The sequence below is a fragment of the Notamacropus eugenii genome, chromosome 2 (assembly GCF_028372415.1).
Source record: "Notamacropus eugenii isolate mMacEug1 chromosome 2, mMacEug1.pri_v2, whole genome shotgun sequence".
Classification (NCBI taxonomy): Eukaryota; Metazoa; Chordata; class Mammalia; order Diprotodontia; family Macropodidae; genus Notamacropus; species Notamacropus eugenii.
The window spans coordinates 535,709,743-535,732,109 of NC_092873.1; the positions used below are offsets into that span (position 1 = coordinate 535,709,743).

Below are 22,367 nucleotides of genomic sequence, written 5' to 3' on the forward strand. Positions count from 1 at the left end.
TGAGGCAGGAGGTCATCATATCATGGATGTACAGGTGGGAGGGGTTCCAGATGTGCATTTCATGGGACTGAAGGAAGACAAGTAGAGGCCCAAGCTCATACAGTCAGTGAGTGGCAGAATCTGGATTTGAAGATGAGTTATCTGATGCCAGACTCGGGCTCTGTCCTTCCCCTAAGAGTTAGGTCCACATTACTCTATTTGTCCATCCCACTTACTATACTATCTATTTTTGTCCCCAGTGCTTAACACTTTTCTTGACATGTAGTAAGCACGTAATTAATGTTTTTCATTCATTTATTCATTCATGCTTAATTAGTACAGTCAGAACTGGTGGCAAAGTAGGGAAGAACACACCAGAATCCTTCACTCAAGATAGCAGCACTGTTACTAAAGTGAAGAAAAAAGGTTTCTAATAAAACTCAGAGGAGAAAAGACAATTGAAGGAGGGTTTACATAGTGTATGCAAAAATGATCTGAACTTCCCATGTTGGCTAAGCTGATCCTCCACTGGACACACTTGTTGGTAGTGATGTTAAATGTTTCTGAATTTTCTCAACATGAGCCTTTTTCTCTTTTTTGGATTCGAGCAATGTTCTACATGTCATCATGCTGAAGTTAGGTCCAAGATGTAAATTTAACTACTACCAAGCATTTGAGATGTTTGTCATATGATGGGGTTTAGTAGGAAGAATTCTGGACCTGGAGGCAGGAGGTCTGCATTCAGATTATGGCTGTAAGACTTATGAGATGTGTGACTATGGTCAAGTCATTTAACCTCTTGAAGTCTCAGTTTCCTCATCAGTAAAATGATGATAATCATATTTGCACCACCTAGTGGATAGCATCGCTGAGAAAATACTGAATAAAGAGTAAAATGTGAGATGATGATGATGATGATGACAAGATGATATGAAACTAAATAAATTCAGTTAGAAATGGAAATGGCTTCCAATGTTGTGCTCTTTCTGCCTCTGAAAACAAAATGTACTTGAGGTGTGTCCAGCCAGTCCATTGTATCACAGATATGGTTATGAAGTTGGAATGTCTCATTTCAGGGAAGAAGAAAATGTAGTTGGGGTGAAGGGGGGAGAACTGAGCAATCAGTCCAGTCTCACACAGGAAGGAAGTAGTGATGGCAAGTCTTATCATCTGATTCTAAATCTAGCACTCTTTCTGACACTTAATTGCGATCCATCTATGTCTATAGTTTCTCTCTCTCTCTCTCTCTCTCTCTCTCTCTCTCTCTCTCTCTCTCTCTCTCTCTCTTTCTCTCTCTCATCTGTCTATCTATCCATCTATTCAGCCACCCACCCATATATCTATCTTTCAATTCTTTGAGACAGAAAGAGAAAGGTTCGTTATTCATAACTTTCAATATTACCCAGTATTTTGAAGTATTTTATATGGTATGTGTGTTTTAATATTTTAACTGTTAATTTTTAAATTAAATTCAGAAAGCTACCACCTACCCTGGTGTGGTAAGAGCTCTCATTGGTTGGATGCTATTTCATAGGTTCTTCAATGTACATTAAGTCCATGTAATGAATCTACTTATTTGGGATCCTTTGTCTAAAGAAAGGTATCCATTCCCATGTCTTCTAGGGACATCCTCATCTATGTTCCTTTCCCTTCTTTCTCCAAGGCTATTTTGGCTATATTGATTGGACTAGTATGCCTTGGAAAACATTCTTGCAAAACCAAGAATCCTTCCTCGTTACCTGTATGTTTTTTTTTTTAGAATAATCATCAGTATTAAACATGTTTCCTCATGCTTATTGATATAAGAAATTTGATAGGTCTGTTTTCTTGGATCCATGCTCTTTTGTTATGAAAGATTAATATAGATCTTGAATTATAATAATTTCCTTTTCAAACAGAGTGATTTCACTAGGGAAGGAATTCCCATGATAATCTTTGTGTATTCATGAGGACAGCAGTTTTTCTGCAACTGACCAACTTAGAGAAGTATGTAGGGCACTGAGGGACCATGTGACTTGCCCAGGGTCACACAAACAGGATATGTCAGAGACAGGATCCTGCTTCGCCAGACCAGCTTGCTGTAATAAAGGTGTTAAACTTGCAGTCTCAAACCTCCAGCACTCCTGAAAGCAAAACAAACCAAATTAAAATGTCATTGGAAAGCATTTAATAAAATAAGGAAAATACAATAAAACATAAGCAATGTTAATAAGTAGTTTTCTAAATCAATCTGCAGCCCTCAGAGATCCATTGCTTACGTGCTATTTACTATTGCACTGCAAACCATTGCTTTCTCATTTTAACCATGATGATAATGATGGCAAGTATAGTGGTGGGGATGATAGTAACAATGGCAGCACAAGCTGATTTCCTATAAGGTTGAAGAGTTCAAAAGCCCTTTGCAAAATATTATCTTATCACAACCATACCCAAGAGGAGGGTGTTATAGCTGATCATTATCCTCATGTTACAGATGAGAAAATTGCAACATAGAGTGGTTAATTTACTTTCCTAGGGTGAATTTTCATAAATTCAATCAGCATTTATTAAACTCTTCCTTTACATAAGGTTCTAGGTACCAAGATAAAAATCACATGGACTTTGCCTTCAAAGAATTTCCATTCTACTAGGAGGAAAGACAGTGGACACTGTTTTGAAAATAACATCAATGTACAAAATAAATACAAAATTTTTGTTGAGAGTCCGTCTTCATAATGGGGAGAGTCGGGAAGGGTAACGTGTGAGCTGAAGGGTCTGCGAGAGCCTGTGATGGTGGAGAACAAACCAGGCATAAGGAGCAATCTCTGGAAAGGGGTGGAGATGGTGAATGGAGACTCACATACAGGGGACATTAAGCGGAACATTTGTGGTTCCATCTCCAGCAAGGACTGGTCAGCCCCATGTGCAATATTCATCTACCATGTGCCAGACCCTGAAACCAGGTTTTCCTGCCTCCAAGTACTACTTCCTAATGTTTCTTCAGTTCCTGACACCACATGTGTCACTACTTTGAGACATTGAGTCATTTTTCCTCGATTTTTCCATTGAAATGTGAATCAAAATATGTGTTGTTCACGACTGGCCCACAGTAAATGCTTAAAGCACGTTTACTGACTGATTGCTAGCCAGTCATTTCTTGTGGACAGTGAAGTCCCCACATAATAATATTCTTGGATTTTGGAGTCTCCAAAGAAGGGGAATCATATAATAAGTAAATTCTTTTTTAGATACTCTTCAAGATGGACCCACTTTATGTAACATCCTGCTCTATCAGCAATAGGAGTGTTGCTGGGAATTTTTTGTGGACGTTCCAAATGTCGACATACAAAATGAATTCACAAATATCTGATGAAATTAATCAAGATAGGAATGCCACAATATGGAAAATTTATAATGCAAACAAAAAATCATCTTATATTTGAATCTCAATATGCATTTCTTTAAAACAAATCAACACTGAAAAGCCTGACTGGATGGAAAACAAAACTTTAAAGATTTAAAAGTTTAGTCAGGAAGAATAATCCATTCACTACTTTTTGTATAATTATGGCGTTCACTACAGAGCCTCCTGACCTCCTACGATAAGGTGCTAATGAAGAACATGAAAGGGCAATGGTTTTACATGAGTAAATATCATAGGATTATATCTGGTTTCCCCAGAGTAGAAGTAATGCCATCTAATATGACTGAGAGGAAGACAAAATGCTAAACACCTGGCAAGAGCTCAAACATATGAACCATTAAGAATCTGAGAATGTATTTATTCTAGGATCATAGAGTTAGTGCTGGAGAGTTCCTCAGAAGTTACTGAGCTCAACACCTTTATTTCTGCAGCTGCTGTTCAGTTGTTTCATTCACATCCAACTCTTTGCGACCCCATTTGGAGTTTTCTTGGCAAAGATACTAGAGTGGTTTGCCATTTCTTTCTCCAACTCACTTTGACAGGTGAGGAAACTGCAATAAACAGGGATAAGTGACTTGCCCAGGGTCATACAGCTAACAAGTGTTTGAGGTCAGATTTAAACTTGGGAAGATGAATCTTCCTGGTTCCAGGCTTAGTGCTCTATCCACTGCACTACCTAACTGCCCCCACCTTTATTTTACAGATGAGGAAACTGAGGCCCATAGGATTTAGGGGACTTGTACAGAGACACACGGCTAGTAAGTGGTTGAGGAAGAATTCAGCCTACTTCTTCCTGACCCTAAGTCCAGCATCTACCCAGTATGGCACACTATGTCCTTCATTTCTAGAGAAAAGAGAAACCAGAGTTCCTCCTAGAAACATCCATAGTGACCTCATTCTGATTCAAAATAATAACAGAAATGCCCAAAACAATGAAGTACAATAATAGAAACAGAAGAAAGCTGACATATTTTGGCACATGATTATTTTCCTGCTTGATGTGACTTTTAATTAGCTAATGTGTGTATAAATCCTGTCTTCGAAGTTAGATTTTAAGCACCTAGAGGACAGGGATCATAACTTATCAAAGGAGACATTAGATAAAAGCAATTTTTAAACCTGAAACTTAAAACACTATATAACTCTTAGCTATAATTGTTTAATTATCAAATTACAAATCTGAGAATATTAAAACTAGAAGAGTCCTTGGAGATCCTGCAGTCATAAGATCAAGTGTACATGCTGGACATGATCTTAAATTCGATCCAACCCAATAACCTTGTTTTGCAGATAAGGAAATTGAGGCCCCAAGAAGCTGGGATTTACACAGTCATTCAGGTAGTAAATAGCAAAGGGAGGATTTGAACTTGGGTCTCCTGACTTTGCTTCTAGTGTTCTTTCAATTACATTGCACTGCCTTTCACAGAAAGGCACATATCACCTAGTTCCACCTATACTTTCTTCAAAGGGATTCCATTCATTGTATCCCCAACAAGAGGGGCCCAGCGTATTCCTGGCTCAGCATGCACCCTGGAGGAGGCAAGGGCCTGCCATTTTATCAGTGTGGGAAGCCCCATCTACCAGTGCTGAGCACTACCAACTATGAATTACTGTATCAATAAGTCCTAGACCATTATCTGGGATGAAAGTAGTGCAAGTGTTTGGCTTCTCCAGAATCCCAAGGCAAGTAGACTTTGTGGGGCACATGTGAACCTGCTTCCTCTTCCTCTTCTCTCTAAGGCCAGACCACTCATTACCACGAAGATTCAATGTCTCTACTCCATTGGTCAACCTTACTTGAATCTGCTTGGAGCTAGGGAAGTAAGATTTGAAGACCTCCTTGATTCTTCTGCAGTGTGCAGTTATGTTCAATTATGTATTTATAACATGGTGGGTTTGGTGTCGTCCAAATGATTTCATGGGAGTTTGCCGCAGTAGGATCGTGGAGGTTTGATGTTGTGATGACCAGTTGCATCAAAAGCAATGTTCTTCCTTATCAATAATTCCAATCAGCCCACTTTGTCGAGCCTGCTATGCTCATTCCAGGGGATGATCTGGAGCAATTGTTCTATCAGTTGTCACCAATTAGGATACAAACCCTCAAAAAGTATGTAACCTACTGGAATGGGGAAGGGGGATACAATCAGGGGTTCAGATAGGTAAGCAAAATGAATACAAAGCAAATATGGCCTAGTTGTGGGGGTCCTAGCAGTGGTGAGATCAGGCTGTGTTTGAGATGAGCCCTCTTGACTCTTGTATATCTGATCTCTCAGCCTTCAGTATCACTACCCCAAATAAGGGAAGAATATTCAAGAGACAAGTTAGAAAGTGAAATAATTGTTATGGCTTTCACATTAAACGTCACCATGTTACTATTTCCGGTGTTTGTTAGATGTAACCCTGCGTATGCATCCCCACTACAAGCCCTCTCTGGCCTGATAATTAAGTCAGTTTTACTAGATAGAGTCTCAGAAATCAGCTCAATAATTTAATATGGTAAACAATATTCTCACCTCCCAATAGGCCTCACCAGAGACTTTGTTACTAGGGAGGAAACCCTTCAACTCTTTATCAGTGTAGCACCACTTCCAGAGCTATTTCCCCAGTCCCATTCAAATAGGTCTTGTAGATCCCCAAGGAGGAACTAACTCCACCACCTTTCAGGGTACTGGGGTAATCTCGAAGAATACAGGTTTATAATATTATGGCTCACACACCTCTATCTAGTGTCCTCCCCATTGGTTATCAATCAAGTAGCTTTAATTAACTTTTGAAAAGGGTATTTAATAATGTATTATTGTAAAAATTGTTGGAATAAATCATACCTCTAAAACTAGGGGTAAACCCTTGTAAACCAATGTTCTAAGGAGATTTGTATCAGACTTTGGCAACACAATCAAAGTATAAACTCATAGTTCCCATTAGCTGTAAGTCCATTTCCTCCTTTGTGGTTTTCTCATGAAGTTCAATCAGAGGGGAGAGGATGCTGAGGAATGTGCTATCCAGTCACTTGAATACAAGTTCCTTGAGAGAAGAGTTTAGCATTGTTATTTTGTTGTCTTCTCTCTTGCATCCCCAGAACATAGCACACATGCCCATATGAGGGTTTTGATAAATACTCACTGAGTTGAACTGAATTGAATTGCCATCAATTAGAATTTAAGGAGGACATCCTGGCCATGGTATTAAGCAATTGCTTCAATGGAAACTGAATGCTAAACAGTCACAATAACCTGTTCCATCTTGTTGTTGATGGCAGTGAATGCCCAGGATAATGAAGACCATGTACCTCTCCATTTCTGTTCTCGATTTGGGCATCACGATATTGTCAAGTTTCTGCTTCAAAGTGACTTTGAAGTTCAGCCACACATAGCTAACATCTATGGAGACACACCTTTGCACTTGTGAGTATGATGAATTGGCGTTTGGGTCTGGAAGGTATGTTATGTGACTCTCCCAGCATTTAAAGAAGAACCTATATTTTCTTTAACCCTAGGGCTTGCTACAATGGAAAATTTGAAGTTGCCAAGGAAATAATTCAAGTGTCAGGAACAGAAAGTCTGGCAAAGGAAAACATCTTTAGTGAAACAGCTTTTCACAGGTAAGGGATATTTCAAGGAATCATAGAATTTCAAGAGGGACCTCTTTGAACTGCATATGCTCAGTAGTTCCCTCTATACCATGCCTATTCAGTGGTTATAAAAGTTCTTCTTAAAGACCTTTTAAGGTACACATTTTGGGAGAGTTCTAATCATTAGGATTTTTTTGTTTTCTTTTTTACCCATTGAGATTAAGCCTAAATCCATCATTATTCCTGACTTATCTCTATGAGACCAGGCAGATAAAGTCAATGGGAGAGTCTTTCAAATAGTGGAAGACATATGCTATGACACTCCCAGCTCTGCTGTTTTTCAGGCATACCATTTCTTTCAATTAATTTTAATTTCACGTAAATGTAAGGCCTTTGGTGGCCATGCTCCTGGACTTCATAATTTTCTCCAGTAACTCATCTGCCTGCAAGACTGCATCAACTCTGAAACTTCCAATTCCTTAGTTCCCCTTTCCCCAGCCCTGGGACCCTGTGTCTCTCTGACTGGAGATATTGGACAGCTTCTTCCAGGTCTTCCATTTACAGAGGGGACCCTGTCTAGTTTGGTACCCTCCCTCCCCATCCATCAACTTCTTGGAGCTTCTTGCAGGCAGGGACTGTCTTTTGCCTTTCTTTATGTCCCTAGCCCATAGCACAATGCCTGGCACAAATGAGGTGCTTAATAAAGGTCTGTTGCCTGCCTGCCTGAGCCTTCGTTAACTTGGTTGCTCTCTCCTCCACATTCTTTGGCACATTGATGCCCATCCCAAAGGGTCAAACCCAGACCTGAACACAGTGCTCTAGTTGTGACCTGATCAGGGAAGAGTGCAGAGACAGTGTCACCTCTTCCTTTCTGGAAGATCTGCCTCTTTTGATGCAGGCTAAGACCCCTGAATTGAGTACAACTTAAATCAAATTGTCACCTGAAATGGGCGCTCATATAAACTGGACATGAAGTCACACATGCAAAACAAAGACAAAGCAGCAGATGTTGCAAACACAGAGGCAGCAGAAGCTGAGGAGAGGGCAAGGGGCCCAGGCTAGACACGTAGCAGCAAAGGGAGAGGCAGATGCTAGAGTCAGGACAACAGATGGAGTCAGAGCCAGCTGCTGCCATCATAGCAACAGCCACAAAGACAGCGACTGACATTGTCATGGCAACAGGCGTATCAACATCTGTAAGCATACGGCTGCTCTCCCTCTCCATTCTGGGGGAAGCTGCCAAGAGCAGCAGCCCCCAAATCTCTCTCCTTTTTCCAAATTCTCATTGCAGGAGCTCAACAGTAACAAATGAGATGTATTTTACTGTATTCTATTATATATGTATTTTTTTTTTTTTGCCATTAGCATCTTGGGTGCAAATGTGCCTACCTTTCTAAGAAAACCATCTGTCATCCTTTAAAAGCAAGGCTGGGGTGGCCAAAAACATGCCCAAGAAGGTGCTGAGTTCTTTCTAGGAACCTGTGAGAAGCCAGTAAGAGGCCAGCTTGCTTTCACAAGCACATAAGAGCCCCGACTCTAATTGGGGAAAAGCATGATGAAACACACCAGAGTCCACTTCTCCCTAAGTGCCTAATCAGGTTTTGGGTGCATTCTTTGATTTGATTAAGGACATTGGGCTTTTTGTTTTCTTTGTGAAATCAAATGATTATAAAGCTCTTGGTATCATACAACGTTGGAGAGTTGGGATTGGTTCATTCTTTATATTCCGTGGCACAGTGCCTGGCACATAGTGGGCACCTAATAAATTTGTACTAGTTATTTAGCTACAGTTCAGTCAAAATAATTTTCATTTTTGTGGTTGTTAAGAAATAAATGACTAAAAGTGTATACATATATATATATATGTATGTATACACACACACACATATATACATATATAAATCTATAGACCCTATGTAAGAACTAGTGGCAAAACAGGAGGCAGCTCCCCTCAGAACATTCAGGGTGCTGATCTGTTAGGGAGGGAAATCATTATTAGGCACAGTCTGGAGGCTGAGCCCTAGTCTCAGCCTTTCTTTACAGTTGAAATGAAGCACACCCATCCATCCATTCAGCTATCCATTATGCAGAACATGATATTACATGTGAGGCAGATCACAGTTTAGATAAGAAATGGTCACTGCCATCATTAAGTTCAAAGACAAATAAAAAGATAATTAGAATAGCTTTCTTTATATAGTTCTTTGAGATCTACAATACAAAAGACAGAGAATGCATAGAACTATATTTGTTTATATGTGTCTGTATCTATATGCACCACTACAGCTCTATCTCAGCATCTCTAGCTCATCTCCATCTGATATTTATGGGCTCCAACGTATTAGTTCATTATTATGAAGAATTGCTGGCATGGAAACCCTATCTACCTAGACAGATTAGAGTCTCTTCTATAGCGCTCAGTCTTAGAGACTTGTCTGAGCACTAAAGGGGTAAGTGAGTTGACCCTCATTATACATGAATGTATATCAGAGGCAGAACTGTTGAGTCTCAACCTCTAGCCATTACAAAGTGGATTATTATTGGTTAATGACTTTGAGGCATTCGAATGTAGTCCCTTGGAGGGCAGAATGTGTTTTGTTTTTCTCTTGTCATCCCAGTCATCTTGAATAACCTCCTGCTGCACATACCTTAGGTGCTCTGCAAATGCTGGATGGATGGATGGATGGATGGATGGATGGATGGATGGATGGATGGATGGGTGGGTGGATGGATGGATGGATGGATGGGTGGATGGATGGGTGGGTGGATGGACTGGAGTGTTGTAAACCAGTCTCTGAAGTCCAAGAGATATGACTGATGGTGAAAATCCCAGAAGGTTTTATGAAGGTCTTGGCATTTGAGTTAAACTTTAAAGAGTGGATAGAATGTTAGCATGCAAGGAAGGATGGATAGCCAGCAGAGAGAATGGCATGAGCACATGCAAAATGCACTGTGGGTTCAGGGAATAAAACTCATATTGGTTTGACTAACACATACTATGTGTGCTGATAGTTATGTGAGTTAAGGTAGAAAAGCTAAGATAATGCCAATTTGTGGAGAATCTGAAATGCCAGGAAAAGGAATTAAACTTTTACTCAGAGTGTAAAAAAAAGTCTTAAAAGAATCTGGAATAGAAGGGTGTCTTGGATAGAGATCTGGGTGCATATTCTTAAACTGCTTGGCAGCCTCTGGGTAGAGTATTTTTCTGGGAGTTATAACCCATATTGTTTTAACTATATTGATGATAATTGGGTAAATGCATTTGCATAGTGTACTTTTGATCACGATTAGTAAGGGGGGCAATTTCGGAGGTGCTGCTCCAATTCAGCTGATGTAATTATGGAAAGGTAGGCACATGTAGTTAATCACTGAACCCTGACAATAGGAATATCCACCACTACCCACCATGAGGAGCAAACCCATGCCAGTCTGCACAAGATGAGGGTATAGGGAAGAAGCCCAAAGGAAGTGTTGCAGATCCGTAGATTTTCTTTGATAGTCAGCAACATGCATCATCTAATCAACCTCGTTTTACAGAATAAGAAACTGAGGTTCGGGGAGGTTAAGGGACATGTGTGGGATCCACTACTTAGCAAATGGCAGAGCCAAGATTCAGACTCATTCCTACATCTCCAAACTAAGTGTCCTTGTAGTTGTATAAGGGAAGAACCACTATGAGAAGCCCTCAACTCACCCAGAGGTTTCTAGATTTGTCTTAATGATCAAACAGCAACCAACCAAGGGAAGATGGTGGCACGTCTAAGAGAAGTTGGTACCAAATCTCCCTACTTTCAATTCAATAACCATTTATTAAGTTCCTACTATGTGCCAGGCACTAGGGATAAGAAAAGAGGCAAAGATGGTCTGTGCCCTCAAGGAGCTCACAATCTGTGATCAGCACAAGCCATCTCTGTGGGCTCCAGTTGGCATCAGTGATTTGGGAAGTCCCTTCTGCTCTGCTGCCAGCTCAGCTGGCACCAAGTCATGACTGAAGATGTTTCAGAGTCCATTCCCTCATTACAGTGGGACATCCTGTCTTAATTATTGAAGTTGTGGGAGTTTTTCAGTACTGACGAGCCCTTAGGAAGACAGCAAGACGTTATTCTTCCTCAAGCTCTTTCTTCTTAGCCTAGGGATACCAGACTCTTATTTGTCGGTCATTCATGCCAGGTGTTGTCTGGGCATACACTCAGGGGTGAAAAATCTTGTTGACTTACAGCAGTTACTTACAATCTGAAGCTCTTTTGTCCTATGGTGATCACTCAACAAGCATTAAGGCTCTATTAAGTATCAGGCACTGTGTTAGGCACTGGGGAGGGGTATAGAAGACAAAGAGTGGACACACTAAAGGAAAAAGGACATCACCTACAAGTAAATAAAAAGTATACATAATGTAACTAAAAATATAGCCTTATGGAGGACTTTACAACGATTCTTTCATTTGTGTCTCATAATAACCTTGTCTGGTAAACATCACAATCCCCAGATTTTGGAAAATGAGTCTGAGTGTGACTGAACCAAGGTCACACATGCTCTTCAATCTGTAGAGGTGGAGATTTGGAGCCAAGTATCTCCTTTCTCTAGATCCAACCCTTTCTTCACTACTCTATACCACCTTGTCCATAGTAGGTGACAAATCAATGTTTAGAGATGTTGGCTGTGGGTACAATTATGCTTTTGTTTTTAAGGAAATAAAAGCTTTTTGAATATTCTGTAATTAAAAGCCATGTGCCTTTCTGGGAAAATACCCATTCCAGTGTACAATGCACACAATTCAGACCTCACCTTCACCTCTTGGATGCCTTGGCTTGGCTCTCGTGCTATAACCCACAGGAATCCTTTCCTGATTGCCCTAATCATTGGTGCTTTCTCGTCAGTGACCTTTTACATCCATATTTATCCACTTACATCTGGTCTCCTCTTCCCCCAAGGAGGATGTAAGTTCCTTGGGGCAGCAGCTGTCTTTTACTTTGTCTTTGTATTCCTAGGACAGTGAGCTCTGGTCAGCAGTAGGCACTTAAGAAGTATTTATTAGATTATACCGGAATGACCTGAGTGACCTTTGGCAGCACCCTCTGATGGGTCTATATCCCAAATGAACAATATGGTAGGGAGGCTTTCTTCTGACCTGGTTTTGTCCTTCCTGATCACAGTTCCTGACCAGAAGTCCAGATTTCAGGAGTTCTGTTCAGAACCTGATGCAACCACAGTGCCAGCCTCCGGCAGAATTGTGGAGTCCATAGTTTGCTTTGGCTTCTTCCTCAGCGTGTCTCTGGTGCCATCCTCTCTACTCTCGATTCCTTCACAGGTCCTTGCCCTGGCTATCATCTCACAGAAACTTGGTTTTATGGGAAGTAGTGGGAGGAGCTCTGCCTTTTGAAGATCTGTTTTCGAGCCCTGGTTCCCATCCTAATCAGTCACATTCAAATTGTGGAACATGGAGCAAATACTCCATCCCTCTAAGCTTCAATGTCATCATTTATCAAACTCAGACAATCCAGATAATTTTCAAAGCACTTGGAGCCTCCTTGAGAACCATGGGATTTCCCCAGGGAGCTCCTGATGTCCCTTTGCAGATAAGGAGAATGAAACTCAGAGAAGTCAAGGGATTTGCCCAGTGTCATATAGCCCACAAGTGTAAGAGGCAAGATTTGAACCCAGGTCTTCTTCATTCCAAACCCAGCATGTAAGCAGTGTGCCACACTGCCTATCTCATGGGATTGTGAAGTCATCTTGTGGCCAAGAAGTAAAGCAGAAATGAGCTATTAGAATTACTGCTTTTGAGAAGTTACCCAGTTCCTACTATGGGGTTTGCTTCTCCCAGACATATTTGCACTTTGACATGTAGAGATTGAGGAAGCATTAAGACCCAAAGGTCTATGTAACAGTGGAATTCCACAGACTAAATGACATTAAGTTGCTTGGTGGAAAACATTTGACCACCAGTGTTTTGGGCTCATTTTATGATTTTTTTAAAAAAATTTATCTTAAAAATTAAAAATTTAATAACTATCTGTCCAGCTTTATTTAAACTACACTTGCTAGTTAGATGCTTCCTTTGGATAAACTCTGGAATGCTAAAGTCTACATTGAAAGGGCTGCCCTGCTTTGAAGTGATCACTTACCAAAACTACCTCCTCCAAACACCTGACTCCTTCCCTCTACTCTAAGGTTGGAAGATAAAAGCTTTAGTGAACAAGCATTTAATGAGAAAACTGATGATTCTGAAATTGGGAACCTTTAATCGATCACAATCATGTGCCAAAAATTGTTCAGGCATTTCCCAATAAATGGGCATCCCCTCAATTTGCAGTTCTTTGCCACCACAAAAGCAGCTGCTATAGATATTTTTTGTGCAAATAGGTTTTTCTTCCTTTTTTCTATCTCATTGGGCTATAGCCCTGGTAGTGATATTGCCTGATCAAAGAGCATGCACAGTTTTATAGCACTTTCAGCATAGTTGCAAATTGTTCTCCAGAATGGTTGGATCAGTTCACAACTCCACCAACAATACATTGTGTCTCAATATTTTTTCTACATTCTCTGTATTTTTCATATTCCTTTTCTGTCATGTTAACCAATCTGATAGTTATGTGGGGTTGTTTTAATTTGCATTTCTGTAATCAGTAGTGATTTAGGGCATTTCTTCATGTGATTATTGATAGCTGTGATTTTGTTTTCTGAAACTGTTCATATCCTTTAAATATTTAGCAACTGAGAAATGCCTCTTATTTTTATAAATTTAGCTGAATTCCTTAAATAGTTGAGAAATGAGGCCTTTATCAGAGTAACTTGCTGTAAATGTCTCCCTCACCTCCAGCCCCCAACCCCCACGGTTTCCAATTTTCCTTTTAATTCTGACTCCATTGGTTTTGCTTGTACAAAAACTTTTTAATTTCATGTAATCAAAATGATTTTATTTCCCATTATCCTTTTTATCTCTTGTTGGTCATAAATTCTTCCCTTATCCATGCATCTGACATAAACTTCTCTTATCCATGCTCCCCTAATTTACTTATAATATCACCCTTAATGTCTAAATTATTTATCCATTTTGACCTTATCCTTGAATATGGTGTGAGATGCTGGTTACCATATAGTTTCTGCCAAACTACTTTTGACTTTTCCCATCAATTTTTGTCAGATGTTGCGTTCTTTTCTCAAAAGCTTGGATCTTTGGGTTTATTAAACAATAGTTTACTATGGTCATTTACTACTGTGTATTATGTACCTAATCTCTTCCACTGAAATCATCGTTATATTTCTTATCCAGTGCTAGATTGTTTTGATAATGACCACTTTGCAATACGGTTGGGAATCTGTAACTGTTAGACACTCTTTCTTGCCACTTTTCTTCATTGATTATCTTAATATTTTTAAACTTTTATTTTTCCAGATGAATTTTATTATTTTTCTATCTCTTTAAAATATTTTTGGTAATTTGATTGGTATGGAACTAAATAAGGAAATTTAGTTAGATAGAAATGTCATTTTTATTGTGTTGGCTTGGCCAACCTATGAGCAAGTGAATTTTTTCAATTGTTCAGATCTGACCTCTTTTTTTGTGCAAAAAGTGTTGCAGTCATATAGTTTCTGGGTTTCTCTTGTGAGATAGACTCCTAAGTATTTGATGTTGTCTGCAATTATTTAAGTGGAATTTCTCTTTTTTTCCCTTGTTGATGAGTTTTGTTGGTAATATATAGAAATGCTAATGATTTATGTGAGGTTATTTTGTAACCTGCAATTGTGCTAAAGTTACTAATTGTTTCAACTGTTCTTTAGTTGTGTAAGCACACCATGATGTCTGCAAAAGTGATATCTTTGTTTCTTCATTGTTTATTTTTATTCCTTCAACTTCTTTTTCTTGTATTATTGCTACAGCTAGCATTCCTAGTGTAACACTGAATAATAGTGGTGATCCTTGCTTCATCTCTGATATTATTGGGAAAATGTATCCCTGTTACATATAATGCATGCTGATGGGTTCAGACAGATGGAACAACTTTATCATTTTAAGAAAGGCTCCATTTATGCCCATGCTTTCTAGAGTTTTTAATAGTAATGACTATTATAATTTATCAAATGCTTTTTATGCATCTGTTGAGATAATCATATGATTTTTGCCGGGTTTTTTGTAATTAGTATGGTCAGCTATGCTGATTATTTTCCTAATATTGAACAAGTTCTACATTCCTGATATAAATTCCAGCTGGTCATAGTGTATGATCTTTGTGATATAATACTATAATCTCCTTGCTCATGTTTTACTTAATTTTATATATTAGTATTCATTAAAGAAATTAGTCTGTAATTGTCTTTCTTTTTTTTGCTCTTCCTGGTTTCGATATCAACCCCATTTTGTGTCTAAAAAAGGAATTTGGTAGGACTTCTTAACCTATTTTTCCCAAATAGTTTATATAATATTTGGTATTGATTTTTGCTTATATGTTTGGTAGAATTGACTTGCAAATCATCTGGTTTGGGGGAATTTTTCTTAAGGAGTTCATTTATGACTTGTTCAATTTCTTTTTTCTAAGATGAGGTTATTTTCCTCTTCTGTTCATCTAGCCATCCACTACACTTAGATTTTCAGTTTCATTGTGATATACTTGGGCAAAGTAACTCCAAAAATTGCTTTAATTTTATTTACACTGGTGGTGTATTCATCCTTTTTATTTTTTGATACCAACAATTTGGTTTTCTTCTTTTTTTCTAAATCAAATTGACCATCTATTTTATTTATTTATTTCATAAAGCCTCCTCCCAGTTTTATTTGTTAGCTCTTTTTTTTTAAACTTTCACTTTTATTAATCTTTTGATCTTCAGAATTTCCATTGTGGTGTTTAATTGGGGATTTTTAATTTGATCTTTTTCCTATTTTTGTTGTTGTTGTTTACCCTCTTCATTGATCAACTGTTACTCTCTTTTCTTGATGTACATGTTTAGAGATATAAATTTTCCCCTAAGTACAGCTTTGGCTGCATCTCACCAATTTTGAAATGTTGTCTCTTGCCATGCTTTTTAATAAAATTATTGATTGTTTCTATGATTTCTTTGACCTACTTATTCTTTAGAATCAGATAATTTGGTTTCCAATTATTTTTTAGTCTATATTTCCATGGCCCTTTTAAAATGTAATTTTATTGTATTATGGTCTGGAAAAGGTACACTTAATTTTTTTTTCTGTATTTGGTTGTGAGACTTTTATGTCCTAATATACAGTCATTTTTTGGTGAAGATTTCATGTACATCTGAGAAAAAGATATACTCCTTTTTCTTTCCTTTCAATTTTGTCTAGAGGTCTGTTATATGTAACTTTTCCAAAATTTTATTAATTTCCTTGAATTCTTTATTTGCTTTATGATTAGATGTATCTAGCTCTGAGAAGAGAAAGTAGAGGTCACCCACTTATATAGTTTTACTATTTCCTCCTGTGATTCATTCAAGTTTTCCTTAAAGAATTTGGATGCTGTTCCATTTGGTGAATATGTGTTAATTATTGATATTAAATTCATTGTCTATGGTTCATTTTTAGCAAGATATAGTTTCCCTGCTTATCCTTTTTAATTAGGTCTGTTTTTGCTTTTGCTCTGTTTGAAATCATGATTGTTACTCCTACCTTTTTTAAACTTCAGCTGAAGCAGAATAGATTCTGCATTAGCCCCTTATTTGACTCTGCATGTCTCTCTGTTGAAAGTGTATTTCTTGTAAACAACATATTTTTGGATTTTGATTTCTAATACATTCTGCTATCCCCTTCTGTTTTATGGGTGAGTTCATCCCATTCACATTTACTTATGATTACCAACTCTATTTCTCTCCATCCTATTTTCCTCCATTTATCTTTGTCTCTTTTTATCATGACTGTTTGAGGTATTTTATCTTTGACCTAGGAGCTTTGGAATTGGGCTATAATATTCCTGAACATTTTCATTTTAGAATCTCAGTTGGAGTTTGGTGGATTCTTTTAATATCTATTTTATCCTCTGGTTCTAGGATATCAGGGCAATTTTCCTTATCAATTTCTTAAAATATAATATCTAGATTCTTTCTTTGATCGTGGCTTTCAGGTAGTCCAATAATTCTTAAATTATTTCTATTCAATCTGTTTTCTAGGTCAGTTATTTTTCCCATGAGATATTTCACATTTTCTTCTAATTTTTCATTTTTTTCCTTTGTTTTGTGGTTTCTTGATGTCTCATAGAGTCATTAACTTCCACCTGCCCAATTCTACATTTCAAGGAATCATTCTCTTCAGTGAGCTTTTATACCTCATTTTTCCTATTTAACTAATTCTGCTTTTTAAAGAGTTATTTTCATCAGTGATTGTTTTCCAATTTGGCCAGTTCTGTTTTTCAAAGTATTATTTTCTTCATATTTTTGCAAGCTGTTAGTTGTCTTTTCATAATTTTCTTTCTTTTTCTTTACCTAATTTCTCTTCTACCACTGTAATTTGATTTTAAAAATCATTTTAGTTCTTTCAGGGATTCTTATTGAGTTTGTATCCAATTTGCATTTTTCTTTGATGGCTTGCTTGTAGCTGTTTTGACATCATTGTTCTCTTCTGGGTTTGCATGTTGATCTTCACTGTCACCATATTTTTTTATGATTTTATTTATTCATTTTTCTGTTTGCTCATTTTTCCAACCTATTTCTTGATTTTGGAATTTATGTTAATGTTTTGCTGTGGTCCTGATTGGGGGTAGTGTTGGGAAGGACACTGCCACAATCTTCAGGGTTTTTTGCACTGCTGTTTTCAGAGCTAGTTCTGAGAGTTGGAAGTTTTTCGCGCTTTCAAGGTGATGTGATCTGAGAAGAGAAGTGGTCACTACTCTATTCCTTACCCAAGAAGGGCCTCTGATCCCCTGGGATTGGAATTAATTCTGTTTCTTAACACCTTTGCTCCCTTGGGACCATAAATGATACTATTTCTCAGGGTCTCTGAGCCCTTGTCACCAAGAGCAATGCTGCCTCTCAGGGCTTCTGTTCTTTCTTGATCCAAGTGTTCCTCTTCATCCTTAAATTATCTTAGAAAAAATACCTTTTTTTATACCTTAGCATTCTCATTTACTTGGTTTAATTAGAGTTATCATTCTTCTAGATGACCAGGCAGTGTATGGGCTTACCTACCATTTATTTCCCCTGCTTTTGAGGACTACAGTCTACCTTGATTGTCCCTTCAAAGAATATTTTCATGTATTCTCACCTAATAAAACTCTGTGGCCATATTCACTGATGAGAGCATGTACACATATATTTAAAGAACAATGTCAAACTTGAGTAATCAGGGTTGGGTGGGAACTCTAGGGAGCTTGAATTATTCCTCTTTACTTTACATATCCAGGTAGATCCTGTATATAAAAAGTTAAAAGTAAAAAAAAAAGTTGTTCCAATGATTTTTTCCCCTTTAGAAAAAATGGCCTGAATAGGAATATATTTACCAAGAAATACTTGGTAAGAAAATCCTCCAAATCTTGCACCATTTTTCTGAAGCTCTGGCACAAGAACCTTTCGACTGTTTGAGACATAGTTACACATGCTTTTCTGTGTACAGAGATGGTCATGAACAAGTGCACACTCACCCTAGCTTCATGAGTGAAAACTTCAGTCTTTTAGGCCAGCAGTAGGCATTTATTGTGTGTGCATTAAGCAGTAGGGATGCAAAGAAAGGCAGTCCCTGACTTTGAGAAGCTCATAATCTAATGGGATTCCCAGAATTCCACAGTGTAAAAGCATCTCAGGTGTCATCTAGTCCATACATCTCAATAGACATCCCCTCTAAAGCATTACTCTTCTAAACCATTAATCTTTCACCTAGGTTTACTTTGAAGAGTTCCAGTCAAGAGTAACTAACACACAGCTTCTGGATGCCAGTAATTCAGGTTTAGGACATCTTTAATTATTAGGAAGATTTTCTGAACTTCTAAGTTCAATTGATTTTGGTTCTTTGCAGTCATTGTTCCTGGAGCCAAGAAAAAGAAGTCTAATCCATCCATTCTAGGTCCTCTTCTCTTTTTCTTCTTGCCTATTTTTGCTCAGTGATCTCATCAGTTCCCATGAATTCAATCGTTATTTCTATGCTGATGACTCTCAGATCTGCTCATCCAAGCCTGACCTCTCTCCCGACCTCCAGTTTTGCATCACCACCTACCTACTGGGCATCTCAAACCTGGTGTCCCATGGATATCTCGAACTCAGCATGTTCAAAATTGAATTCTTTCCTCCCCCCCAAATCCCTCCTTCCTCCTACCTTTCCTATTACTATTGAGGGTACTACCATACTCCCAGTCACCCAACACAGGGAGATCTTCCTCAACTCTTCACACCGTCTCACTCTCTGTATCCAAACATTTGCCAAGTACTGTTGATTTAACCTTTGCAACATTTCTCAAATACATCCCTTTGTCTCCTCTCAGACTGCCACTATCCTGGCATAGATCTTGATCTCCTTACAACTGGACCACAGTAAGAGCCTGAGGGCTGGTCTCCCTGCCTCAGTCTATCCTTCAGTCAGCTATCAAAATGATTTTCCTAAATCACTCCTATTTAAAAACTCTAGTGGTTCCCTGTTGTCCCAAGCATCAAATATAACATCTTCTATTTGGCTTTTAAAGCCCTTAGCAAACTGGCCTCATTCTACCTTTCCAGTCTTCTTATAGCTTGCTCACCTCCACGTACTCTGTGATCCAGTAACACTGGCCTTGTTGTTCTTTGCATAATGCACACCATTTTTCAACCCTGGGCATGTTCACTAGGTGCCTCTCATGCCTGGAATTCTCTCTTTCCTCACCTCCTTTACCTAGCTTCCTCGATTTCCTTCTCACCTTCTACAAAAAGGTTCTCCTAATTTTCCTGATCCCCCTGTTAATGCCAATGCCTTCACCCTTTTCATTATCTCTAATTTGTATATAGCTTGCTTGTACTTTCTTTTTGTTGTTTTTTTTTTTTGCATGTACTCCATCCCCACTACACCCCGACTGTGAATTGGAAAACAGGGACTGCATTTGATGTTACGTTCCCCCTCCCCCCCCCCCCCCCCCCCCGCCCAATGCTTAGCACAGTGTCTGGCTCATTTTTGTTGTTGTTTAGTTGTTTTTATGTTGTGTCCAACTCTTCATGATCCCTTTGGGGTTTCCTTAGCAAAGATACTAGAGTGATTTTCAGGTGTTAAATAAATGGTTATTGACCAACTGATTCCACATGATAGGGCTCAGATATTTGAAGGTAATTATCATGACCCCCATCTCCAAAATAAATCTTCTCTTAGCTAAACATCCCTAATTTCTGAAATGATTCTTATCTGACATCATCTCTAGTGCTCTCCCTAACATGCTCATCCTATAATACACTCAATTCTGCCAAGACCCTGCCAGAAAGGTGGTGCCTAGAATAAGACAGAAAGATATACATCACATGATAATAAAATGGAGTGGATTTGGAGCCGGTTGAATGATCTTACCCCAAATCACAGAATCTTAGCTTTCCAAGGGACTTCAGAAGCCATAGAATTCAAACCCTGGGTGATAAAAGATCCCCTATACCGTATAACTGTGAAGTGATCCTGTGGCCTTTGCTGGAAGACTTCCAAAAAGCAGATTGTGCTGATTCCTGATGCATCAGTCCATTTTTGGAAAGCCCCAGTTGCTAGCAAATTCTTCCTTACATTAAAATTAAAACTTCCTCTGTTCAACATTTAACCCCCAAATAGTGAAACTACTCAACTACTCATGCAGTTCTTGAGTAGTGCGCCCTAATGACTTGTCCTTGAGATCTGGTGTTCTTCATTTTATCAATAGCTTGAATGGATCCATTAAGGATGTATATGCCATATTGGACATGTTAGATGACAGTCTGGACTCAAAAAGTTACCAACTGTATAGAAATTGGGCCAAATATAACAAAATGAAATTTAATATGGATCAATGTAAAGTCCTACACATGTATGTATGCATGTATATATACATGTATATATGTATATATATACATATGCACACACATACATACACTCAAGTGAGGGCTAGAAGACAATCTGTTTGAGGAAAAATTAAGAGTTTATTTTTTAGCAAACTGCAGACTCAGTGAAATTCAACTCTGTGATACGACCATTGAAACACGTAATGTGATCTCAGGGTATTATAACAGAGCCAGTGAATGAGTTTCCAGAAAGAGAGACTACTGATGGCCCTTCTCTGTTCTCTATGTCCTGTCCACATCTGAGAATAATCAGGGTCTTTCGCTTCAACAAACCACAACACTCATTCCCAGTGCCGTGTGTTTTCACAGTGCTTGTACCTATGGAAAGAGTATTGAACTTGTTAAATTCCTTCTTGACCAAAACATCCTAAGCATCAATCATCAAGGAAGAGATGGACACACTGGTAAGAGTGAAATGTGATGGAAAGTCTCTCCCTTTGTTGTCACTTGTCAAACCCAGAGAAACAAACCCATCTGACAGTCTTCCTTCCTCTGTTTTCGTAAAGCATCTAAATCAAGTCAGTGATAATTCCAGGCCATATCTGGGAATTATAGAAAAGCAAAGAAGTGGATTGGCCATCAGAAAAAACAGTGTCTGCTTATGACATTGTAGCTTTGGTCCCATAATAGGATGGGTTCTTTATCAAAGAAATCAATTCTCACTTTCTAGCTCTTGCCACAGTCCTATTACAGGGCAACAATTGTCTTTGTGGCAGCCAGGGGTTGAGGTTTGGTTTTCTTACTTTTCTCTCCCTTCCCCCCAAACCCGGTAGGATTACACTCCGCTTGCTACCATGGACACATTCGCCTGGTGCAGTTCTTATTGGATAACGGAGCTGATATGAATCTGGTAGCCTGTGATCCCAGCCGGTCAAGTGGTGAAAAAGATGAGCGGACTTGTTTGATGTGGGCTTATGAAAAAGGTACTTTGAATCCTCCTGTTTTTTAAAACCATGTTTTGAAGTATGTGCATAGATTATGGCAAGACTAACTCCTTTGCTCCCTTCATCTTACTTTCCGATAGCCTCTCACAATATTGGAGCAGGGCTTCTGTGGATTTGAATGAGAGCCAAGTGAACTACTACAGGAGGAGTACCCCCCTTAACTGAGAGAAGAGAATTATGAGGGTTACTTGTAATTCAAAGAGTCAATTAGCTTGTGGAGGGGGGCGTTAAGGACTTCTAGGGGCTGGGAGAGTCTCCATGTCTTGACATGGAGAAATAATACCTGGCTTTTTCTTCCTGGTTTCAGAGGGTGGAACTGGGCTAGATAGGTAGAGGGGGCTCAGAGAGCAATAGATAGATATTGCAGAGAGGGCAGATTTAGGCATGGTATGAACAGAAAAAAATATCCCACAGAGTTAATGTTGTGCCTAAGTGGGAAAGATCTCCTTGTGAAAAAGGAGCGTTCCTTCATTGGAGCTGTTTGAGCAAGGAAGAG

General features: G+C 38.7%; 1 protein-coding gene across 1 annotated transcript in view; it reads left to right on the forward strand.

Annotated features, from left to right (window-relative positions):
• TNNI3K (TNNI3 interacting kinase) overlaps window positions 1-22,367 on the forward strand; it is a 322,872-nt gene that overhangs the window by 91,230 nt on the left and 209,275 nt on the right. Inside the window, 4 exon segments of the mRNA XM_072638208.1 lie at window positions 6,642-6,786; window positions 6,879-6,983; window positions 21,237-21,331; window positions 21,701-21,850. Of these exon segments, the coding sequence (XP_072494309.1) occupies window positions 6,642-6,786; window positions 6,879-6,983; window positions 21,237-21,331; window positions 21,701-21,850 (495 nt within the window).